General features: G+C 43.7%; 1 protein-coding gene and 1 long non-coding RNA gene across 3 annotated transcripts; both read left to right on the plus strand.

Moving 5' to 3' along the window:
* Positions 1-125: 125 nt before the first annotated feature.
* Positions 126-21,946, plus strand: CFAP300 (cilia and flagella associated protein 300). Of its 2 annotated transcripts, XM_072821743.1 has the most exons (7): positions 153-309; positions 477-558; positions 5,984-6,059; positions 11,368-11,534; positions 15,708-15,880; positions 20,393-20,459; positions 21,275-21,946. In XM_072821743.1, the coding sequence occupies exons 1-7, from the start codon at positions 200-202 to the stop codon at positions 21,401-21,403; spliced, it is 804 nt and encodes a 267-aa protein (XP_072677844.1). In that variant the 5' UTR covers positions 153-199; the 3' UTR covers positions 21,404-21,946. The 2 variants fall into 2 exon arrangements, with proteins under 2 accessions (XP_072677845.1, XP_072677844.1); XM_072821744.1 differs by lacking the exon at positions 5,984-6,059 and having other exon boundaries at positions 126-309.
* Positions 8,743-10,636, plus strand: LOC140630843 (uncharacterized). Its single transcript, XR_012028527.1, has 2 exons — positions 8,743-8,913; positions 9,660-10,636. It is a non-coding gene; the product is annotated as an uncharacterized lncRNA (long non-coding RNA).
* Positions 21,947-22,889: the final 943 nt, after the last annotated feature.

Below are 22,889 nucleotides of genomic sequence, written 5' to 3' on the forward strand. Positions count from 1 at the left end.
CGGCGGCGCCGCGGCGGGAGGGGCGGGTCCCCCGGGCCGGGCCCCGCCCCGCCCCGCCCCGCCCCGCCCCCGCCCCCGCCCCCGCCCGAGCCCGCGCCCCGCGTGCCCCGCCCCCGCCCCCGCCCCCGCCGCGCCGCGCCGACGCCCGGCCTCCGCGTCGCCATGGAGACGGGCCCGCTCCGGCCGAGCGACGTTGGCGATGGCGGCCGGGGAGCCGGAGGACTCGGGCGGCTACTGCTTCAGATTCCTGCCTCAGAAAACCTTCCGGTGTCTGAGCGCCCCCGAGACCGCCAGCCGGCTCCGCCAGTGGTAGGACCCGGGGCGGCGCAGGACGAGGCCCGGCGGGGCTTGGGGCCGCGGCGGGGGGGGGGGGGGGGGGTGGGCCGGGGTGCGCCCTGCAGCCGGCCCCGCCCCTCCCCGCCCCGCCCCGCCCCGGCCCGGCCCGGCCCGCGCTGACCCCTCCCCTCCCGCCGCAGGTCGATGCTGGGCCGAGTCGCGGCGCAGGCGTTCGGCTTCGACCAGACGTTCCAGGCGCACCGCAGGGACGACTTCCTCACGGTTGGTGGAGGGGCGGGGCGGGGAGACGGGCTTCGAGCGAGCCACGCGGCGGGGGAGCGGCTGCCTGCTGTGGCCTGCGGCGCCCAGGGCGGAGTCCGGGGCCGCGGGGACCAGGCAGCAGGACGGCTGACCCGACCAGCATCAGGCCATCCCCCGCGGAGGGGTGAGGGGGGCAGCCTGGTGGCCGCTGCGGCGCGCTTCCTTCCCCAGTAGCACGGCGCCCCGGCCTGGACGCCCCGAAAGGCGGGAAGCGGGGGGTCCGGTGGTGCTGCAGCCTGCGGGTCCGAAATCCAGCTGTCAGCGGGGGCGTGCTCTTCCCCCTGCCTGGCGGCTGCTTGCCCCCGGGGCGCAGGTGCTGGTGGTCCCTGGGTGATGCTGGGTGCAGGTCCCCGGGACGCAGGTGCACACGGTGGACTCTCCCTTGGTCAAACCCCAGGGTGCCATGGCCGCCTCTGCTCTTCTTACAACACCGGCCTTGGAATGAAGGACTCCCCCCCCTCCCCCCCCCACACACACCCCTTTTCTCAAGTATAACCTCTCAACTAATTATATCTCAACAATCTGCTTTCCAAATAAGGTGACTTGCTGAGGGTCCAGGAAAGACACAGATGAGGGGATGGTGACGGGCACTTTTCAACCCTTAAAAGAGGGTAAATTGGTCAAATATGTTTCCCTTTCCTTAAAATAGCATTATAATAGTAATAGAATATAGTGCTCTTATGAGGCTACTGATGATCACACGACATTTTCAAATAATCATGGTTTAATTTTCTTGATATTTATATTTTTCATTCATACCAGCATTGGCTTTCAAATTGATAGAAATTTTTTAAGCCAAGATTTTAATTCGCTGAGTTAAAGTACTGCAAAAATTTTAATGTAAATCATCTATTCAGTAAATATTTGTCAAATATTTACCACATCCCTCCTGGAGGATGTTGAAAAGATGAAGAGACCTGATCCCAGCTTGCAAGGCATGTAGAGTTCTGGAAGTTAGAAATGTAAAAACGTCTCTACAAACACAGTAAAATAATTGCTGTAATGGAGGATAGCTAAGGTGCCTTAGGCACAGAAAGATCACCCAGGGCAGGGGCATGGAGGTCAGGAAAAATGCATGGAGGAGGGTGTAAAATTAGTGTAGGTTGTTCCAGAGACAGAATTCTTCAGGAGATTCAAGATTCAACCGTGAAGCACAACAGAGTTTCATAATGCTAGACAATTTTTTTTCTAAATTTCAAGATCTTCATGTTTACTTATAAATATTCCCATATTTCAGTTCAAAGGAATGCCCTTATAGAATCATTGATTTTACTCCTATAACTAATTTGGAGAACAGAAAGCATTAAAGCTCAAACTGTGGCCCAGACAGGGATTTACTTTGCAGCTAATGAACCTATAAGCTGATGGCCATGCAAACCCAGATTCTCCCCTGATGTGGCCTCCGGTCAGTGTCATGTTCCAGTTCTACCACTGCCACCAAGCTGTATGACATTGAGCACATGACTTTGCCACTTCCTCAGCTTCCACTTACTTTTCTGCAAAATGATGACAGTGCTTGGCATGGAAGTATTCTTGAAAATGAAAATAATGCTGACTATCTGATTGATTATTAAGGTCAAAGGAAATTGGGGCATCCGGCTGGCTCAGTCGATAGAAGGTTGCAACTCTTGATATTGGGACTATGAGTTCAAGCCCCATGTGGGACGTAGAAAAGACTTGAAAATCAAATCTTTCTAAAAAAAGGATTAAAGGAAATAATATAATATTTAGCAAAAACGGTTGGCTCATGATGAGTAATGTTATAGTTATTAATATTTGCATACTACTTTACAAAGTCCTTTTCTATAGTAGTAGTGGATTCTTGTGTGCCACATTTAGCTTTCAGCACCTCATATATATACATCTGCCACTAATGTTTACAACAAGCTGGTAAATTTGGTGTCTTGAGCCTCATTTTACAGCTTAAGAAATGGAAGCTCAAAATGGTTACATAATTTGTGCAAGAATGCCCAGCAAATGGTAAGAGCCAGAGGCCTTTTGACACAAACTTCCATGTCATTTCTACTCCAAACACTCATAACTGAACAGAGGGTATTGCTTAAAACTAGAATTCCAGATTTTAAAATTTCCTTTTCAATTTTAAAAACAAATTATGTTCCAAAAGTTCATTTGCGAGAGAAAAAATAGATGGAAGGAAAGAACCATTACCTTGGCAAGCATTTCTGTAGTCCCTAGATCTGTCCAGATGAACAAGACACCATTAGAGAGAAACCGTCCCAAACTTGCACTGCAAAACGAGAAGTCCTGTGACATTTGCCATGTGCGCACAAGAGAGAAAACCATCTCTTTCTTTTTCATTTTTGTTTTCTTTTTCTTTTAATTGAGGTGGTCAGAGGAGGGTTTACAAAAGACAAGCTACTTGAGGTTGGCCCTGAGGAATAAGGAGGAGTTTGCCAGGTAGACACAGTGCAGGGAGAACATTAGGTGGGTGGGAGGGTATCTCAGACCTTTTGTGCCACGTGCGAGTTTGGGCTCTATCTAGCTCATGAAGAGTCACTGTGAGGCTTTCGGGAAGACTGTAACATTTAAAATACTGAGGTTCCCTTGGCAGAATATGAAGAGTAGGTTGTTAGAAAGCGGGCTGGAAACTCTTGTCCTCCGGACATTGTAGGGTACACTGAGTTCAGACCGCTGCCCCAGGATGGCCTGAAGCAATGTTTGGGAGAAAGGCAGTGCTCTAGGACTGACAGGACACTGAGAATAAGGCAGAGGAGGACGTGCAGGAGGAGCGTTTCTGATTTGGTTGACACAGTGGTCGTTGACGCCATTAAAGCCACAGAAAATGCAAAACAATAAACAAAGGAAATGAGTTTAGTTTCAGGCATTCTAAACTTGAAGTGCATCCAAGTGGCAATCCCCTAGATTGTTGAATCTAAGCTCTTGCTTCGAGTCTCAAGAGAGAGCCCTGGGCTCTACCCTCCCCCTGGGACTAAGGGTAAGGAGGGCCGTCTTCTGCATAACGTGCAAGGAAGCAGCTTAGAGTGCTTTCTACAGGTCTGCACCACATGTCTGCTCACACATCACGGCCTCGCGCCACGAGGACTGGAAGGCGCATACATTGAGCCAAGCACATTGTTGTCCCAAATAAAATTGGATTCCTTAAGGAAGAGGAGAACTGATACTGGATCAAAAAACAGCAGTCTAGGGGCTCCTGGCTGGCTCAGTTGGTAGAGCACATAACTCTTGATCTCAAGATTGTAAGTTAGAGCCCCACATTGGGTAGAGAGATTACTTAAAAATAAAACCTTTAAAAAAAGCAAATTAAAAAAACCCAGCAGTCTGCCAGATAGGTGAAATTAGTCAGATATCATATGTGTGGCATATATTAGACATACATTTAAAATTCTATATTATATAAAATAGTATGTTAATTTAGAAATACTTTCCCACTCTCACATTTTGTGAAATGAGTTTATTCTAATTTTACGTATAGTTTGACATCAGTGTCTTTATCAGTGTGACTTGTTTGTGAATCATCTAATATATTTCCAGAGCACATCAGCAGCCCTAAAGCTGAGATATAGACAATCCCTTCTAATGCCTCACTGGAAATACTATAAGAAACCCAAAATATCATTTGCATATATCAGGGCAGGGCTTTTTAGTGTTGTGTTTTGTTTTTATTCTTTAGGTGTATAATTAACCTCAACAATATAACAACTCTCGTGTTGCTTTATTTGAAGGGCCTTTATGAAGACTTCTTTCCATTGGCTCTGTCAATTCACTGCAGGTCACTTAGATTACTTCCATTTGTAGTGGCCTATAGAATTCAATAATAAGTTGATAATAAAACATTTGAGTTGATACTCTTCCCCCCAGGAAAAATGACTATATATGAATTTAATTTTCCCCTTTACTGAATTTTGCAGAAGACATCTAAAAAGCATTCAAAATCAGTATTAATTAAGATTAATTCCAGCTTATGTTTCTTTTCAAAAATTCAGGTAATTGCACACTCTTTAGCTTGAAAGAGTGTATTAAGTTATAAGACAACTTGCTTTTTTTTTTTTGAGGAATAGTCTTAAGGAAAGTAATTGGGCATACATGATACCTGTAAAATGTTTACCTGTATCCCTGCACCACTAGAATGTAAACTCCATGGAAACAGGGATTTTTGCTTGGCATCATGTAGGCATTCACAGATACCTGCAGATTATATTTATCTTCACTCTACACACCTGGTCCTCTTCACTGCTCCCTTTCTCATTATGTGACATTCATGCAGAAGTTCAGGGGTCATCTGTGGTTCCTTCTTTCTCTGTCTGCTCCTTCTAAGGAGTCATTGGATCCATTCACTTCTCTGCCTCCCCCTGCTATTGCGTAGATAACTACGTGAGCATCAGATCTTTTTGGATTACAGCAGTGCCTTCCCTCCTCACCATCCTCTTAGTAGCTCCTCAGCTCATTCTCCACATTGCTGCCAGAATGAACTGTAAAAATACAGGACTAGTCACATCTTTCCTTGTTTAGATCGCCTTGGTGTCTTCCTATTACCCTTTGATCGAATACTCATCAGTCTAGATCAGTATTACATCAAGATCAAAATTTGTGACTTGACCTACAAGATCAATAGTTTAAAAACTAGTAAAGATTCCTAAAAGTTGAGCAGTCAGGCTGTCCTAAACTACTGTCCATGACACTAAAAAAGACTGTTTTTAGGTGGAGAAATTAGCAAGTTTAAAGTCTGAGAAACAAGACCCATTCAAGGAAACTAAGAGGCTCAGTGTGACCAGAACTGAATGAGCAGAATGAGAGGTCAAATGTGCCATTTTCTAGGTGCCCCTTGGGTAAAATTCAGTTGCTAATGACTTTGAGAGTTAGATCTAGTTGAGGAGATGGGAGTGGCCATTACTAAAATAATTGCTTGGGAAAGTAAGATTGAAGGAAATCAAAGTTTTCAAATATATAACCACCTACTTTTCACTAGAAATCATTATTTTCTATTTATGAAGCCCCCAAAGATATCCATAGTACAGTGTTGTTCATACTTGAAGTTAACAAAACTTCATCTCTTTATAAAACATTTATTAGATGGACGCCTGGGTGACTCAGTGGGTGAGCATCTGCCTTCAGCTCAGGTCATGATTCTGGGGTCCTGGGTTCGAGCTTCCCCACCCCCTTGGGCTCCCTGCTCAGTGAGGGGGTCTCCGTCTCCTTGTCCCTCTGCCCCTCCCATGCTCATGCTTGCTCCTTTTCTGTCTATTAAGGAGAAAAAAAACCCAAAACATTTATTAGGCATTTTATCCATTTAAAATTGTCCTTCCCCAATTTGAGTTAAATGAAATTTTACTATAATTGTTTTAGAAGTTAATTCTTACTATTGTTTATAATGAAGTCTCTAACTCCCTTCAAATTTGTATTTTAGGCTTTTTTCAAAGACCCAAATGTTATTCCCAATTTGAAGTTACTTTCAGATTCTTCTGGACAGTGGATCACATTAGGTAAATAAAATTTATTGTCATCTTTTCAGATGACTGTTTTATTATTGTGACAAAATTTTACTTTAGGAATTTTCATTATTCAAATACACATTGTGAATCATGACTGGCTGGTATGATCATGTCAGAAGATCACGCCAAGCCATGCCCAGTCTGGCCTGCATTTCTCTCCTAGGAGCCCACTGCTCCGGTCATGGCGCAGCACACAAGATCACTTGTTTTCTCTCTTCATTCATTTGGAAAGTATGTCTTGCATACTTGCACCTTCCATGGACTCTGCTAGATGCAGGGAACAGTGAGGTGAATACAAGAAAATGAGTATTCAAGAAACTGGCTGACATGTAAAAAAAATAGCACAATAATGTACTACCCTAGCAGCAGGAGCAGAGGGAGGAGAGTGTCATGGAAGGTTCCACTGATGTGAGAGCGTTTAGGCAAAATCAGTTGGGACGGGCAATGGACTTTGACCAAGGAAGCAGCCACCATGGAATGTTCATAAAATCATATATAAAATCATGGAAGAGAGTCTTAAGTTCTGAAAAAGAGAACTTTATATACATAATAATTTCATATTACAGTGAAACATAGCTAGAAATCTTTTTTTTATTAAATACTTTTTTAAAAGAATTTATTTATTCATGAGAGACAGAGAGAGCGAGAGAGAGAGAGGGAGAGAGAGGAGAGACACAGGCAGAGGGAGAAACAGGCCCCATGCAGGGAGCCCGATATGGGACTCGATCCCGGGCCTCCAGGATCATGCCCTGGGCTGAAGGCGGCGCTAAACTGCTGAGCCACTGGGGCTGCCCAGCTAGAAATCTTTTTAAAGAAAATTACCCAGGGCCCTTGGATGGCTCCATCAGTGAAGCATCTGCCTTCGGCTCAGGTCATGATCCTAGGGTCCTGGGATTGAGTCCCACGGGCTCCCTGCTCTTTATAAAACATTTATTAAATGGACGTCTAGGTGGCTCAGTAGGTAAGTGTCTGCCTTCAGCTCAGATCACGATCAGGGGTCCTGGGATCAAGCCCCCCCATGGGAGTCTCTCCTTCTGCCCCTCTCCCTGCTTGTGCTCTTTCTCCTTCTCTCTCTGTCAAATTAATAAAATCTTTAAATCAATAAATAAATAAGTTAGATGGGGTTGTTTTGGTAATTTGTACATTGTGTGTTCATGGAATTCTAGTTGTCTTACATAAACAGTTCATGATCTTAGAATTAATAGGGCACATTTTACTGCTTTTGGCTAAAGACCACTGCAAAATTTATAAAGCAAAAAATGCTGGTACAGTGTGATCTTACAAAGTTAAACTACGTGAGGAAATGTACTTATCAGCTCAAAATCTTCAAAAGGAAATAATCAGAGGCATGTATCATAGTGTTTATAAAACATGTTTACAGTAACTTCAGTCAATTCATTTATAAAAATGAGGTTCGTTAAAAAAGTTGAACTTTCCCCTGTATTAGTACATACTCCCCAAAACAGTACTGACTTTTTTCTGATTTTTAAATAAGGCATTGCAAAAAGAGAGGTTCCAGAATTCCACATGTGCCCAGGAGAACCAATTAGAAGTACTCTGAAAAATGAGGCAGGAGAGGTCGCACTCCATTTCAGAGGCAGAAGTTTCCAGTGGTTTGCTCATATTCTTCCATTAGCTTGTTTTTTTTTTTTTTATCTCCTTCTGCCAGCTTTTCTTTTTCTGATACATCAACCATCTTCCCTCTTTTTCCTCTGGAAGCCTTTATCAGCAAAGTAAACACTATTTAAAATGAGAGAAAAGACATTCTTCTAACAGGTGAACTAGTTTGGAAGATTGCAATGAAAGCACCTCTGTCACAACTGGCTGTAGCCCCTGGACTGCTGGTTGTTGGGGCTGCTCTGTCGCCTCCACCAGCGGCATGGCCCTCATTACAGAGACATGCTGCATACTTTTCTGGTTGACGTACAAGGTTTGCTTCTTTTGTGCTCAGTTAAGGGCATTACATTCATTACCTCCTTTAATTCTTAAATGACTCAGAGACATGTTATTATATATCCCTGTTTCACGAAGGAAGAGTCAGATTCATGAGCTAAGTAATCTGCACAGTTTTACACAGCTGGCTGGGCTCAGCAGACTTGAGATTCGAGTCCAGGCTTCAGAATTCAAGACCCCCACCTCTCCACTATCCTGCCTCTGCCATTTCAGCTTTAATGGGGTTGTCAGAAAAGCGCCAACTTGGGCAAGCAAATAAATAGGAAACACCTTGTATATTTTAATGCTAGTATCAAGGGGGAAAATACATTCTTTGTAAGTGATCATAGTAGTGCGGTACATATCCTGTAAATGCTGGAGACATAGTTTTACCATATTTCTACATAATAGCACATGCTATGGATTGAATTGTGTCCCCCCCAAAATTCTTTTTTTTATTTTTTATTTTTTTTTCCCCCCAAAATTCTTATGTTGAAGCTTTAACCCCCAAAGTCTTACTCCCAATGATGAGGCCTTTGGGAAACAATCAGGTTTAGGTGACATCGTGAGGGGCCCTCAAGCCAGGAGAAAGAGCAGAGTTCTCAACTGTGTGTGGACACTACCGAGAAGGCAGCATCTGCAAGTCAGGAAAAGAACCTTCGCAAGGAACCAGATCAGCTGGCACCGGGATCCTGGGCCTCCCAGCCTCCAGAGCTGTGGGAAATGCGTGTCTTTTGTTTAAACCACCCAGTTTCGGGTACTTGGTGATAGCAGCCGAAGCGGACGAATAAAGATGTTGGTACAGAGACGTGGAGTGTGTCTGTAACAGGCCTGGAGATGTGGAAGGGGCCTTGAAACTGCGCCATGGGTATTGGCCAGGAGAGAGTTGTGCGTCCTAGCCCTGTCCTGGATGGTAAGTTGAGTCTGATGAGGTTGCCTCCAGATACCTGGGCTTTGTGAGCAGCAGCTGGAGGAAAGACAAGCCGTGAGAGGGTAGAGAAGTTGCCTAATGAGGTCATGTTTTGTGGAAGGTGATAAAACTGTCTGTGCAGCTGGGAGGGTCTAAAGCAGGTGTTGCCTGCCTGGGTCTTCCCAGATTTTCATAAGGAAGGAAGGAAAGAGATGGATTGAAGAAGGAATTGTGAAGGAGGAGCCAGAGCTCAAAGATCTGGAATATTCCCAGCCTCTTCGTATTGTAAAAAAACGAGAAAAATTCATCTGAAGAGAACAAACATGGCTGAGCCACCACTTGGTCCAGAGAACGTGTGTGAGTCGGACCCAGGTGGCTATGTCAGCAGAAGCTGGGTGGAGGTGTGGTGGTGGTAACAGAGACCCTGTGGGATTGAGCTGTGGGGGTGGGGACAGACACGGACATGAGAGCCGTTGGGCTGCAGGAGGACAGCAGACTGCATGGCCCCTCAGGTCATCAGGCACCCTGGGCTGCAGGAACATGGAGGCTGGGCCACGACCTCAGTGGCTCAGGGAGGCAGAGCGGAGAACCAACGAGGCTGAAAGTCTAATGAAATTTGCCTTTCCCGAGTCTCAGGCTTGCTTGGGACCATCAGCCCTTCTTTTCTGCTTCCCCCATTTGGAATGGAAATGTTTCTTCCATCTCTCCCCGTAATGTTCTGAAAGCATGTAACTTGTCTGGTTTCACAGGTTCATAGCCGGAGAGGAATTTTGCCCCGGGATGAATTGTACCTCCAATCTCACCCATATCTGATTGAAGTGACAGGGAGGTGATACTTGGGACTCTGGACTCTAGTGTTGGTGCTATGATGAGGTGACCCTTTGGGGACTGTTAGGGGAGCGTAAGTGTGTTTGCACAAGAAGAGGACACAAATTGGCAGGGAGCCAGGGGCAGAGTGCTATGGATTGAATTGTGTCCCTTCAGAATTCATTTGATGAAGCCCTGAGCCCACCCAAAGCCACCAGCTCAAAAATACCATTACATCCAGGGCTTGGGACTTCAATATATTAATTTTGGAGGGACGTGATTCAGTTCAGAGCAAATGCTGTTTCCGTGCCTCAGATTTAAGTGGTTTGGATTTCATTACCTTTTCTCACCATCCAAACCATCCTGCCATGCCCCACGTCAGAGCTAGGGTAGGCTTACCAAGTAGGCATGTCGCCAAGCGGTCTGGGGACAGGCAGGTGGTGTGGGGGCTCAGACCCACCCTGTCATGTTCTGCAGTCTTCCTTGCCCCAATCCCCCAGAGGGCTTTCCTCCTGAAACAAAAGGAGATTTTCTTAGCAGCAGAACTCTTAAAATTGCTGAAACAGATGCAGTTCCTGTCTCCAGACACCCATCATGCCCCCCCCCCCCCCCCGCACGCCCCACTGAGGACCAGACGACAGCCATGGGTCCTAGCAGTCAGGACTCTGGGAGGACAGCCTGAGGACAAAGTATGGCTACTCGCCAGTGTTACTCTTCTCAGACTCAGGCTATTTCTCCTCTGTATCCAGGAGAGGGGTCACCAAGGGCTATCCGGCCAGCCCTGGGGAAGGGGTGTAGTGGGGACAACACGGAAGAACAGCAGCCCTTAGATCTATGTGTGTGTGGCGGGGGAGGGGGTGCACACAACAGAGAGAAATTGAGTGATTCATTGAGGCAACAATAAAGATAGTCATGTCAATCCTTGTGTCTTTCTGTCATTAATTAGAACCTTTTGTAATGGAAAGTCTGTTCCTCAAGGACACATCCTGGCAATAAGTTAGGTCTGAGGAAAAGAACTAGAGCTACCAGAGGAAGAGAGAAAAGACACTGTGCTTGTGAATGTCTCTAATTCCAGGCTTGTGAGGACTTGATCAGAGCCTGCTTTGAGACTCACCTTGACTGGGAAAGCTGTTTTTCATAATAAACACTGTAAATGAGATCACAAGAGAGAAATTTTTAAATGGAGAGATAAACTTTCAAGACATCCTCAGGACTTTAGAAACACCCATTATTATGTACGTTAATTAAAGTTTTTGTAATATGAATTATAAGGCATTGAACATAATACAAATCCAAAATCATCTCACAAAGTCGTTCCTATGCTTTTATAGGCAACTCTGACATAGAGATTAAAGCTGATAGAACACCTCTGACACAAAAAATGTATTTCATTTTCAAGCATTTTCGAATTTATATATCCTTCATCTAGGTCTGAAACGGTGAAATTTTGTGACAGACTTTTAATGATTAATAAAAATAAGCAAACTGCAAAATAAGAATTTAATAAAATCCCTAAAATAATGGTCTTTTAAATATATCAAGATGTATCTCATATGTGGCTACTTAGAATCTCTGCATGATGGTACTTGTTTTGGAAATAATTGAGAATACTAAGTTAACTTTTATATCTCTGTAAAATAATTTTTACAGGAGCTGAAGTGAAAAAAATTGAAGCTACAAATGTTCCTTGTACACAGCTTTCAATGTCATTTTTTAATCGGTTGTATGATGAAGATATTGTACGAGCCAATGGACATATTATTAAATGTTTAGATTCTTTTTGTGATTCCTTTCCTATTTCTGATGAGTTACGAAAAGTAAGTACAGATTTTTAAAATTTCACTAATAGCATTTTACTTCAGGAAATGGTTAATGTCAAAAATATTTTGCCTGCCTAAAATACATAAAATGCCTTTTACCAATGAATAATGATCAGCAATAGTCATTACATTGGTAGTTTTTTTTCTTGGATGGGACTTTTTTTTTTTAATTTTTTTTAATTTATTTATGATAGTCACAGAGAGAGAGAGAGAGAGGCAGAGACATAGGCAGAGGGAGAAGCAGGCTCCATGCATCGGGAGCCCGATGTGGGATTCGATCCCGGGTCTCCAGGATCGTGCCCTGGGCCAAGGGCAGGCGCTAAACCGCTGCGCCACCCAGGGATCCCCCTTGGATGGGACTTTTAATATCAAATTAATTATTTGTATATTTCAGTTTTTCAGCCAGATGCTACTGACAGTAATGTGTGCAGGCCAGAGTTGCTGCTAAACATGCAATGTGCAGGACAACTTCCCCAACAAGATTATCTGGCCCAGAGTGTCAGTGGTGCTAGGGTAGAGAAACCCCAACCTGCTCAATTTTTCTTCAATATGAGGCTCTTAACATATCAAATGAATATTTTAAAATATCCCTGTGAGGGCAGCCCGGGTGGCTCAGCGGTTTGGCGCTGCTTTTGGCCCAGGGTGTGATCCTGGAGTCCCAGGATAGAGTCCCACGTCGGGCTCCCTGCATGGAGCCTGCTTCTCCCTCTGCCTGGGTCTCTGCCTCTCTCTCTCTCTCTCTCTCTCTCTCTCTGTGTCTCTCACGAATAAATAAATAAAATTTTTTAAAATAAATAAATAAAATATCTCTGTGATAAAAATCTTTTTATATCACTGCTGAGATTTTTAAAAAGCCATTTGATTAACTTATTTTTGTTTTATTGAGGAGTGTATTAAACTTGAATCAGAAGACATAGATTATTTACCTAATTCTTGAGTTACTATTTATAAGATAATCACTTTAGACAAATGACTCAATATCTAGAGTCCCAAGATTACTTATCTGTACAACATAGAGATTAAAATGCCTATTATTTATTTATGAGAAGGGAGTGGAATGCCTGGGTGGCTCAGTCGGTTGAGCATCTGACTCTTGGTTTCAGCTCAGGTGATCTCTGGTTCTTGAGATCAAGACCCATGTCAGGCTCTGTGCCCAACAGGGAATCTGCTTGGGATCCTCTCTCTCTGTCTCCCTCTGCCCCTCCGCACGTTCATAAATAAATCTCTAAAAAATGCCCATTTGAGGTGCCTGGCTGGCTCAGTCAGAAGAGCCTGTGACTCTTGATCTCAGGGTCATGAGTTTGAGCTCCATGTTGGGTGCAGAGATTACTTAAATAAATTTAAAAATCAGGATGCCTGGGTGGCTCAGCAGTTGAGCATCTGCCTTCAGCCCAGGGCATGATCCTGGAGTCCCCAGATCGAGTCCTGCATCAGGCTCCCTGCATGGAGCCTGCTGCTCTCTCTGCCTGTGTCTCTGCCTCTCTTTTCCTGTGTCTCTCAATGAATGAATGAAATCTAAAAAAAATTAAATTGAAAAATAATAATAAAATAAAAATACCCAGTCTTTTTCAAATTGTTGAGGTAATGAGTTCAGAAAGCATTTAAATGCACTTTTTAAAAAATATGAAATGTTAAAATGAAATGTATTATTATCATTGTTTTAATTATGGAGAAAGACTATTTACAAAGTGGTTAAAACTAGGGCTTTTTTTTTTTATTGGTTTATTTAGAGAGAAAGAGCAAGCGAGCATGAGCAAGGGGAGCAGCAGAGGGAAATGGAGCGGGAGACTTCCCATTGAGCTGGGAAGCCCCATGTGGAACTCGATCTCAGGACCTGGGATCATGACCTGAGCCAAAGGCAAACGCTTAACCACTGAGCCACCCAGGGAACCCCAAAATTCAGCTTTGGTATTGAATAGACATAGGCTCAAATCTAGGCTCTGTTACTTAATGACTGATACTTGACCTCTCTTTATAAAATAGGAATGATGTAAGAATTATGTGAGATAATGCATTCAGAGTACCTAGCTCATGCCTGGCACTTAGTAAGGTTCCAGGAATGTTAACGACTTCTATTAATTCCTAATATTATCCTACATCGAGAAGAGAGATAACAGAAGTCTAATTTATTGCAAATCCAGGAATGTCATCTGTAGGGACTAGAAGGCCTCCAGCCAGTCTGTGTTCACCTACACTAGTAGAACACCTAAAAGAACACTTAGTTGAAGAAAAAACTAAAATTAAGTCATTGAGAATAACCAAAACATAATTGAAGAGACTACGTATAGTTGCTCTTCAGTTTAGTGAAGGTATATTTACGTATGACAGAAGATAATGTATGTGCTACCAAGCGAGAACCTGATGATGATTTCTACTCTTCCTTCCCAAGGACTGGAAAGTCACCCTTAGAAAGTGCCTCTGGGCTAGTCTGGGCGTCCTCCCCTGTGGGCAGTGGGGCAGCTGTCTCTGTCCCTGAGCACCGATGGCCCGCCAGTCTTTGCCTCAGGGCTCCCAGCCCCAGTTGCAGAGAGCTCATCACCCCTGGGGCAGAGACCCTGACCTGCCCAGGGGCCCAGAGGCGGGTGTGACCTGCCCAGCTGCCCGCCTATTCATTTCCACGAGCAGCACCTCAGAAGGAGAGCTGGGCCCCTAATTTTCTGGCTCACTCATGCTCTCATGCTCTGCTGCTCTGCAGCAACAGGGGAGGAGGTTTTAACTTGGTTGCTTTCTGGCTGAAAGAAAATAAATGACCTCCAGCTTTCACCTGAACCGCAAAGCACAGATTGTGTTGGCAGAGTGTGTATTGTAAGGGCCAATATCAACCTCCTTCCCAGCTTGGCTTCCAGGCTCGGCAGCCTGCCTCTTTAACCAGTGCAGGGCTGTTCCCTGGGGCTAGACCCTGACCGCCCCATGTGAGCGAGTGCATAGGCATTAGCCACACTGGGGCTGTGTGTACATTTATTCCCCAAACAGTTTCATTCCTGTCATCTTTAAATTGCACGACCTAATCAGTTCAGTTAAGGAGAGTGCTCATGTAAGGAATGCATTCGTTCATCATTCCTGAGAGCTTTAGTCACCCTTGTATTAGGCCGGATCTTTAGGTAGCTTCAGTATCACCTCATTTCCTTGTGGGGAGGGAGGAGAGATGCGCACACCCAGGGAGCAGTGAACCTCCGCCCCTTCCCCTTCCCTGTCTACTATGTGCAGTGTTGGTCTCATAAGCTCAGTGTAAGTCACCTGCATGTAACCAACACCACAGAGCTGATTGTTGCTAAAATGCCTCTTGTCTGGTGACCTTGTGACAAATGTTCATTGGAGATTGAGGTATAAACAAGTCAACTAAAAAAACGTATATAATAGTATGTGTGCATCACCTTGTTCAGCTCAGTGCTACTTGTCTGTAGCACACTGTCTTGTGAAGGAGCAACGGGGTGTCCAGAGAGCAAGGGCCAGTGTAGATGGCTGGGGTGTTTCTGGAGGGCCAGCAGGAGAAAGAAGTGGGCCTGAGGGACGACTTACCTGAACAGTCCAAGACAGAGCAGACGGGTGGGGAGGGGATGGTAGGCAAGTGGCCATACATGCACCTGGGGCTCTGCTCTGGAAACACCAATATGGGGTCAGCCGTAGGCCTTACAGGGTAGGGAGGTTCTTCCTCTTATTTGCGGCTCCTTGTTTGCCCAGATTTGGGGCAACTCCACACTAACAGTGCAATAGTAGCAAAACAATGACTAATGATATAAATGAGAATGAAGGTGTGGACAGGAAGAGAAGGCTTAGATGCACATTCAGTCCTTTCGCTGGATGTCACTGCCTGCTGAGAAGATGGATGGAATGTGAGTGCCAGTCTCACAGATCACTCTGAGTTGGTTCTTAAAATAGGTGTAAGATTCTTTATAAAGAAATAAATTGGGGATCCCTAGGTGGCTCAGCAGTTTAGCGCCTGCCTTCAGCCTAGGGCATGATCCTGGAGACCTGGGATCGAGTCCCACATCAGGCTTCCCGCATAGAGCCTGCTTCTCCCTCTGCCTGTGTCTCTGCCTCTATCTCTCTCTCTGTGTCTCTCATGAATAAATAAATAAAAAATCTTTAAAAAAAAATTGAAACTTTTGAAAACAAAAATTAGAACCTCAAATCATGTTACATTAAGATGAATTTTATCATCTTCCATAGGTTTTGCTTGTGGAAGACTCAGAAAAATATGAAGTGTTCAGCCAGCCTGATAGAGAGGAGTTCCTGTTTTGTCTTTTCAAACATCTTTGCCTCGGTGGAGCACTTTGTCAGTATGAAGATGTGCTTCATCCATATTTGGAAACCACAAAGCTTCTCTATAAAGATCTAGTGAGGTAAGGTTGCCGATGACAGCCAGGACACCTCTGGCTCACGGAACATATGGTGGTTCATGGTGGGATCACCCGGCATCTGCCGTTCTCTGAGCATCCAGAGTGGAAGGAGCCAGTGCCCCCAGCCCGGGTCAGGGCCCCCCGTGGCTCAAAGCGCTCTTCTCTGGGACCTGCCTGTCCTTGCCTCCCCTCACCCCGCACGGCTGCTCTGTCCCTGTGGGCACTTGCGCCCCGCCCCCCCCCAGGCCCCTCTGCACCTTTCAGGAGAATGCCAGATCCCTCAGCACATGCGAATTTGCTTGGCAAACAGTAAAACATGTATTACCTTTGTTCTGAGGAGGTGGAAGAATTTTCATCTGGGCAAAATCTTTACCTTTTCAAATTAATACCAAATCCTACTTTGTTTCACACATCCCACTAGGGTTTGTTTGTTTTTTTTCTTTTTGAAGATCAAACTGGAATAAAACCTTTATAATTCATTTATTTATACTTTCATCGAATTGAGTTTTTCAGTGTCACAGATCCTCTATCACTTTTATAGGCTGAAGCGATAGGAATAGTGAAAGCAAAGGGCTTTAGTTACAAAATTTTACTTTACTAAGAAAAGAGCAGAATGAGCTTCTCATTAGATTCTTGGTTGTTCCACTAACCTCAGTTCTCACCCTGTTCTGTGTGTACTGTAACTGTACAACACACTACACAATTTTGTTCTTACCAAGCTTTTTAAATATGGTTTAAAAGCAAAAAAAAATCTCTTTAATTTGCCTCTGATTTTTGTGAAAAAGTTATCATCAATATATAAAGATTGTGCAGATATATTAGAATTTCAGAAAAACATATACATATTTATATCCAAAGTGTTCTGTCCTTATCATTGCAGTTCATGAGAACTTGGAAGCTGGTTTCTAGCACTGCCTATAGATTAATACCCCTCGGTGTGCCACAGCACATGTTCACACACACGTGTGCACACGCTGCTGCCAGCACAGTGTGCTGTGCTCCACTGGCCACATGAACCTGAGGGAATGTGCCATGGAGAAGGGTATTCTGTTGGAAGTGTTTGAAATAGAAATACCTTCAGAACGTAAACTTTGAGGAAGCTAACACTTTCCCTAGCATCTGTCTACCCTCTTGGCTTTTCACCTGTGACTCTCGCCTACGCTCCTTGGGTGCTAAGGAAACGTACACTCCAGGGGTAATGGCCACTTGTGAAATGAGGTGTCAGAACTCAGGGCATCCCACAGAAAAAACAGACTGTGTCCACAGAATCCCTCTATCAGGCAGCTGGCAGGTATTGAAGTTGTGCACAGAGCTCTGGCGGGCTCCAGAGAGATGACAAGAGGAGCCTCACATAGTCCTTGAGCTTAACGAGATTACAGGAAACTCACATATCATAGAGTAATTGTTTAAAATCTTTTTTAAGTAAAAATTTTCATAAAATCAAACATTCAATTTTGGATAGGCAAATGTTTGCAGCTCTTGATACTGTAATAAATACCCTGGGAGTTCAGAAATTGTCAGGGTGGCTGTGCGCATGTAGGGCTGTCTGATGGAACAGAACTCCCGAGGCAGAGGAGAGGGGGCGCTTTGTCCCCTGTCATTCCATGCACTATGGGAAGGAGCCTAGTCCCAGAATACCACTGCTCGTATTTGAGGACATTAAATATTTCTCTGGACAATCCGAATTTAAGCATACTTATGAATTTCTTTGCTGAATGAGGAGGAAATGTGGAATTGTCCTCCCAAAGCAACTTTGGTAGAAAACCATGATTAGAATAAATATCTGCTAAAGATGGCTTAAGTGCCAACAGGAAACAATTGAATGGATTAAATGATTGGGATCCCTTCAGAGCTACGTTGGTTGGCTTCTCACTCACTGGCACCGCTTGTGCCTTTCTGACTTCGGTCATGTTGATTTGGGCGAGATGCTGCATCATTTGGGTAAGGGAAGGATCCAGGGTGGATCAGAGTAGCTGTTATCAAGGAATGTGGGAAGCACAGGTGCAACTCCAGGTGTCATCAGGAGTTTCTCAGAATCCTGAGCCAAATTTCCAAACAAGTCATTGGTACGAGCCAGATTAACCACATTTGTTTTTTCTTGTCCTTCCCTTGAATTTTGGGTGTTTTCACATTTTTTAGAAAAGCATCTGCTGTCTTTCTAATTGTATGCACAGTAGCTGCTTTGCATTATCTAACCTGCCCTTGGAGACAAACATCATCACCAATCCACTGCAGACCAGAAGACCACCCCTGGTGTCAGTGGAGGGGAGGCCACGTTACAGAGCTTGATTTTAATGGGCTCTGTCTGGCTCAGAGGGGAAAAACAAGAAATTCTTGAGATATTTTTTTCCCTCATCCATTATTACAAGTCCTATAAAATAACACTTTTCAAATGTTCTGGAAAATGCCTTTTCAAGGATTAGGGTTCTTGTAAATATAGGTAGTACTTTAGAACCATTCCATTGGAGAGTCCATGACCAGTTGTTTTGTTGCATTTCAGAAATGTCTATGCAGAAATAACTGCATAGTTACTATTGGTATCTTTGTCTTCTCTGCTTCCAATATTAAACACATGCTCTTGTCAGAGTTTTTAGAGGGGTTTTCCAAATTGCATATCCATCCCAGATGTGAAATTTTATGATTTTATCAGAGAGGCGTACGTTATGGCTTCAGATGCTAATTAAGCAGTGGGATTCTTGTTTCTTTTTTCTTTTTAAGATTTTATTTATTTATTCATGATAGTCACACCACAGAGAGAGAGAGACAGAGACACAGGCAGAGGGAGAAGCAGGCTCCATGCAGGGAGCCCGATGTGGGACTCGATCCTGGGTCTCCAAGGATCACGCCCTGGGCCAAAGGCAGGTGCTAAACCGCTGCGCCACCCAGGGATCCCAGGATTCTTGTTTCTTAAAGTGAGCAGAGTTACCTAGAATGGTACAGTCACTCAAACATACTAACACCATAAACATGTTACCTACAGAAAAGGAACTACCATTTGAACCTTATTAGAAGGTCGTTCCTAATAGAAATAAACCATATTATTCCATTTTATTACCTCTGTTACTATATCACCATTACTTTAAAGTAGCTCTAAAAATAATTTGTCTTATTTTTTATAGATGAGGTAGACTATTACTTGCCTGAAATCTCCTAGGAGAAAAGGAAAGGTAGAGTGATGGTGGTCAGCACCCTAGGAAATGCAACTAACAATCATGCTGCGTCAGGTCTGTGGCATCCACTCACTCACTCACTCACTCACTCCAGATAACCATGGCTTTTAAGAGTGCTAGAACATAATTTCCATATAGTTTTTTAAAAGAGTGATTGTATTAATGGTTTAGAAATAAAATAATGATTTCCTAAAATCATTTATGCTAATTTCTGAGGCTGGATCCCATATTAACTGTAAACATGTTGCACTGACCATTCTAGGTAACTGCTCACTTTAAGAGATATATAGAAATTAACTTAATTGGATGATATCTGGGTTTAAATTTGAATGAAATGTTTTAAAGATAAACACTTTGACCCCTGAAACCCAGACCCTTAGGTCTGGCCACTCCAGCAGGTATACGAGCTCATGCACACTCACAAGCAGGCTCACACTCATGCTCACACTCAGGCACACTCATGCTCAGCACTGTCATCCTTCTCCCTCCTCCTCTCTGCCTCCACATTGCTCTTCACATAGAGTGAAGGAGAAGCAGTGCTTGGCCCTAATAAAGTGAAGAAGAGGGATATCTTCTGTCAGATGTCACCTACATGTGTCCTACATGCTGCATGTGTTTGCACAGGGAAAGGAGCTGCACGCCAAGTGTGTGGCAGACTGCAGAGCGGCAAAGATAACATGTGCCATTCTCCGTGGCTTGTTCCCTCATTCCCACTCCCTCTCCCACTACACTTTGCCACAGGGAATCTTCTTGGGAAGAGAGACTGGGAGAGACCTACTGGGAGAAAACGATTTCATTCAACACAAGTTAATCATCCGTAATCCAACAAATAGTTTTTTTATCCTTATCCCACTCAATTCTCGGGTAACCCTACAGGGAGCCATAGCATGCCTACTTCACAGGGAGAGAACTGACATCAGGAGAGTTCATGTTGCCCAGAGTGCAACAATGATGGCTCAGGGGCAGAACTGGCATGTGTGTGAGATGGTTTAATCCCCTGGTTCACATGCTCATACCTGCCCCATGTAGCTGTCTACACCCCCATCTGACTCTTACCAATTCCTCTTCTTCCAATAATTGTCTCTGGCCCAGGAGACCTTCATCATCAGACCTCACAGCCTCTGACCGTCCATCCAGTTGCATTGTCTGCCATTGGTCTGGGCAACCTCACCCCGTCCATGGATGAAACTGCAGACTTGGTGCTTTTCAAACTAGTCTTGGTGGACGCTATGTATTTCTGTTGTATATGAATAAGAACACGTGAATACTAAAAGGGCTCGGTATTTTAAATGTATGATGCCAATGCTTGCTGTATTCAAAATGTACCTCTTTTTCCCTATTTTAGTGTCCGAAAGAATCCTCAGACCAAGAAAATACAAATTACTTCTTCTGTCTTTAAAGTCATGGCTTATGTAAGTCCTGAGTGGGGTTCGTGAGCGATCAGTTTGGTCTCATGTTATTCAGAGGCTGTGGGAACTCCAGCAAGAACAAGTATGATATCATGCCTGCAGAAAGGATGATGATTCTTAGTTCTTTGTTAAAATTCAAAGTTGATAAGATATGCCTTTGTTTGGAGAGCCACACGACCCCCCCACTTCTGTTGTCCGTGTCTAATAATAGTCCTTACCGCCGGAAGACCTGAGCCTGACTGATGGAGTAGGACGCACTTCTCAGCTCAGCCATGCTGCAATCTATGAGGCAAATAAGTGCAAATGCCATAAATGTCTTTATATCACAGAATCTGATGCTCAAATTCTAGGGTCAGACAGAAGATGATTAGCACATTTGAATCAGTTTCTAAGTATCTCTATTCAATCACTGAACAACTGTTGAGTATCTATTGTGTATCAGCTACTGGGTTGGCCCTGGGCATTTTTTGTTGATAAACAGTTGCTTCCCTCATAGTTGGTAAGGGCCACAATCTAAAAGGAAGCAAAGATAGAAGAAAATTGCAAAGTAGAGATGTTTGCAATATTAGCACCTTAAAAACACTTTTTAACAAGGTAAAATTTCCTTTTGGACTATAAATTCCTTAAGGTCAAGAATTATGTGTGCTTATACAGCACAATAGATGGGGCCATCAGTAAGTTTTAAAATATCAATTATCAATTTATTGTAAAAGATTTCATTTATGTTTCATGACATTTTAACAGAAAACATATATTAATTAAATATGTTATTATTTAAATGTCATCGTAGACTAAACAGTTGGCTTTATCTCTTTCAGGACTCTAATGGTGTGTGCTACCCTTCCACAAAGAGTCACGAACAGACATTTTCTTACTTTATTGTGGATCCAATCAAGCGTCACGTTCATGTTTTATATCACTGCTATGGTGTGGGGGAAATGTCTTAACATTGTTCTCTCAGATGATCTATTTTAATATTGCTTTACTTACCAATTTTTAATTTTAATGCCAATTTATAGGTAAACATTTATTTTGCAAGTTAATTCAAGAAAAGTATAGAGAGCCTGCTTAGAGCAGAAGAAAACAAATACCACGGTGCCTTTCTTTAAATTTATCTGGAATAGCAGTGTAAGGACCAAATTCCATCCATAACACAATCAACAACAATACAGTTTTTTTTTTTTTACAAAAAAACTGGGAAAGTCACAAAGAACTAAAAATCTAGTTCATATTTGTTGCATTAAGAATTAAGTAAGCCCTCAATTTTCCATGTGTTTTATTTTAGTAGCTAATTAATTCTGGGTTGAAACTGTGGCAGAAAACTGAACATCGCTCTATTGATCAATAGGAACTGTTAGCTTTTTAAATTTGAGTTTCATTTTATTACATAAAGATTTACATCTCTAGGGCTGTAGAATGCATAATGATGCCTTGGCTTCATTTGTCCCACTTAAAATCCTGAATAAAAAGTAATGTTCTGGGTTGCCGGAGTGGCTCAATTGGTTGAGTGTCTGCCTTGGGCTCAGGTCATGATCCCGGGGTCCTGGGATGGAGTCCCTCATCAGGCTCCCTGCTCAGTGGGGAGCCTCCTCCCTCTCCTTCTGCTTGCTGCTCTGCCTTCTTGTGCTTGTCTCTCTCTCTCTGCCAAATAAATAACATCTTTTTTTTTTTTTTTTAAGTAATGTTCTCAGGGCACCTGGGTGGCTCAGTAGTTGAGTGCCTCCCTTTGGTCCAGGGTGTGATCCTGGGTTCCCGGGTTGGAGTCCCACATTGGGCTCCCTGCATGGAGCCTACTTCTCCCTCTGCCTGTGTCTCTGCCTTTCTCTCTGTGTCTCTCATGAATTAAATAAATAAAATATTTTTTTAAAGTAATGTTCTGAAAGTAATTGTAAACTCTTATCACATAATAAACTACAACCTCCCACATGTGAAGAGAGAGCACTGCCATGACGATATACAGTTGGCAGATGATTCAAGAGCAGGGGTCTTACATTCTCCTATTTCCTCATTGCATTCACAGAATGGATATGTGACTTAAAATATTTTAATGGAAAAAATAGGGGCCTCTGGCTGGCTCAGTCCCTAGAGTGTGAGACTCTTGATCTCAGGGTTGTGGGTTCGAGTCCCTCACTGGGGGAAGAGGAAGGAAGGGAGGGAGGGAGGCATGACTGACATGTGTCCCAAAGATGATAAGGAGCGTGCAAGAAATGTCAAGACTTTGAGGGGAGGCAAATTTGGAATACATGTTTCTGTGTTGTAAGAGTAGGGATGAGAATCTGCAATTTGTACCTGTGGATTTATCTGGAAAGCACCTGGCAACTGGGATAGAGAGCTCAGGACAGTTTGTTTCACTTCTAATACAGTGTGTGCACATTAAATGCCTATTGAATGAGAATTTCCCAGTTATGTTCCTAATATCCATAGGAAACATAA

This window comes from Canis lupus, chromosome 3, assembly GCF_048164855.1.
Source record: "Canis lupus baileyi chromosome 3, mCanLup2.hap1, whole genome shotgun sequence".
NCBI classification, from domain to species: Eukaryota; Metazoa; Chordata; class Mammalia; order Carnivora; family Canidae; genus Canis; species Canis lupus.